Source organism: Theobroma umbraticum, unplaced genomic scaffold (assembly GCF_002168275.2).
Source record: "Theobroma umbraticum cultivar Fairchild unplaced genomic scaffold, ASM216827v3 scaffold_5456.0, whole genome shotgun sequence".
Taxonomy (NCBI): domain Eukaryota; kingdom Viridiplantae; phylum Streptophyta; class Magnoliopsida; order Malvales; family Malvaceae; genus Theobroma; species Theobroma umbraticum.
Window position 1 is genome coordinate 1 of NW_018402376.1, and position 1,699 is coordinate 1,699.

The window sequence follows — 1,699 nt, forward strand, 5'->3', positions numbered from 1 at the left end:
CCCTGGGGAACCTGAAGCAGCTGGGTCTGTCATCAATGGCTGCTGCTGTTGCAACCATATGCATAAGCTCAGCCTCATCAGATGGGGCCATTACCACCATGTTGGGCAAGCAAGCCATGTATGTGATATCAAATGCACCACAGTGGGTTGGTCCATCTGCACCAACCAATCCAGCTCGATCCATTGCAAAGCGGACAGGTAATTTTTGAAGATCCACATCGTGCACCACCTACCATTGGAGTTAAAATATTCCAACAAAAGTGCTAATCAGGAGAAAGTGAGAAATGAAAGAATATTGCTTCAGAATGAAATCCAGTCATATACAATGTAGTGTGTGTGTGTATATATATATATATATATAGTGGTGAGCTCACCTGATCATACCCTCTTTGCAAGAATGATGAGTAGATGGCACAGAATGGCTTGAGACCCTCAGTGGCTAAGCCAGCTGCAAAAGTAACTGCATGTTGCTCGGCAATCCCTACATCAAAGCAGCGGTCTGGGAACCTTTTTTGGAAGAAATTCAGACCTGTTCCCCCACCCATAGCTGCGTGGATGGCTACAATCTTGTCATCATCCTCAGCTTCTTTTATGAGCGATTCAGCGAAGTACTGTGTATATGACAGTGTAGAGGACGTAGGCTTAAATTGCCTGCCTGTTTTTGTGTCAAACTTTACTACACCTGAGAGCAGATAGAATAATGATCATTTTGATAGGTCATAACATCACCATTTATATACGAGTTGCAATTTTACCATGCATTTTGTCAGCCGATGCCTCAGCTGGGGGATAGCCTTTTCCTTTCTCTGTCACGATATGGATTAGGACTGGCCCTGGGGCAGGCATGGCTTTCACCTTTTCAAAGATCAATACTAGATCTTCAATATTGTGTCCATTAACTGGACCAATGTAATATAGCCCTAGCTCCTCAAAGAGGGTGAAGCCAGAAGCACTGATCATTCCTCTTGCATGCTCATCTACCTTTGCTGCAAGTTCATGTGCTTGTACGCCAAGTTGTTTAGCGAGGCCCTTCAACACAAGTAGTCCCAGTCAGATTTCTGTTGATTCAAAGATGGGAGAAGAATTGGGATGGAAGACTTAAATAAAAGAAATCTTAGAGGTTTACTTTTGCTTTTTCACGAAGTTTGCGGAAGTTGGTGCTTGCTTGAATCTTGGTTAAAGCCCTGCTGAGAGCTCCAACAGGGGTCGCAGGACCATCTAGAGTTGCAGTTGGCAGAGATACTTGTTTATTATCGTTCAATATGACAATTAGGTTAGCATCAAGAAATCCTGCATTATTCATGGCCTCAAATGCAAGTCCTGCAGTTATGGCTCCATCGCCAATCACTGAAACGACATTGTTCTTCTTCCCTAGAAGATCTCTTGCCACTGCCATGCCTACATTTTTTTCATTGAATGTTGGTTATATTCTCAAGTTCTCAGTGATGTATCTTAAATTTTATGTTTTACACCTCATGTTCATGGAATGAAAGAGTTTAGAGTGAGAACCATATACCAAGTCCGGCAGATATGCTTGTAGAACTATGTCCAGCACCAAAAGCATCATAAACGCTCTCATCCCTTTTAGGAAAACCTGCAAGCCCTGAAGTTTTTCTTATCGTGTGCATCCTCGACCTTCTTCCTGTCAGAATTTTATGAGCGTATGCCTGCAATTTTATTGCTTTCAGGACCATCTTCT

The 1,699-nt window shown here is 42.8% G+C and overlaps 1 protein-coding gene across 1 annotated transcript; it reads right to left on the reverse strand.

The window, feature by feature from the left end:
• Positions 1 to 4: 4 nt before the first annotated feature.
• Positions 5 to 1,682, reverse strand: LOC110428953 (1-deoxy-D-xylulose-5-phosphate synthase 2, chloroplastic; the record flags this gene model as incomplete). Its single annotated transcript, XM_021444875.1, has 5 exons — positions 1,517 to 1,682; positions 1,127 to 1,398; positions 756 to 1,029; positions 375 to 682; positions 5 to 229 (listed from the first exon to the last, which is right to left on the reverse strand). Coding segments are annotated over exons 1-5 (1,191 nt in total), but the record flags the coding sequence as incomplete, so codon positions are not given.
• Positions 1,683 to 1,699: the final 17 nt, after the last annotated feature.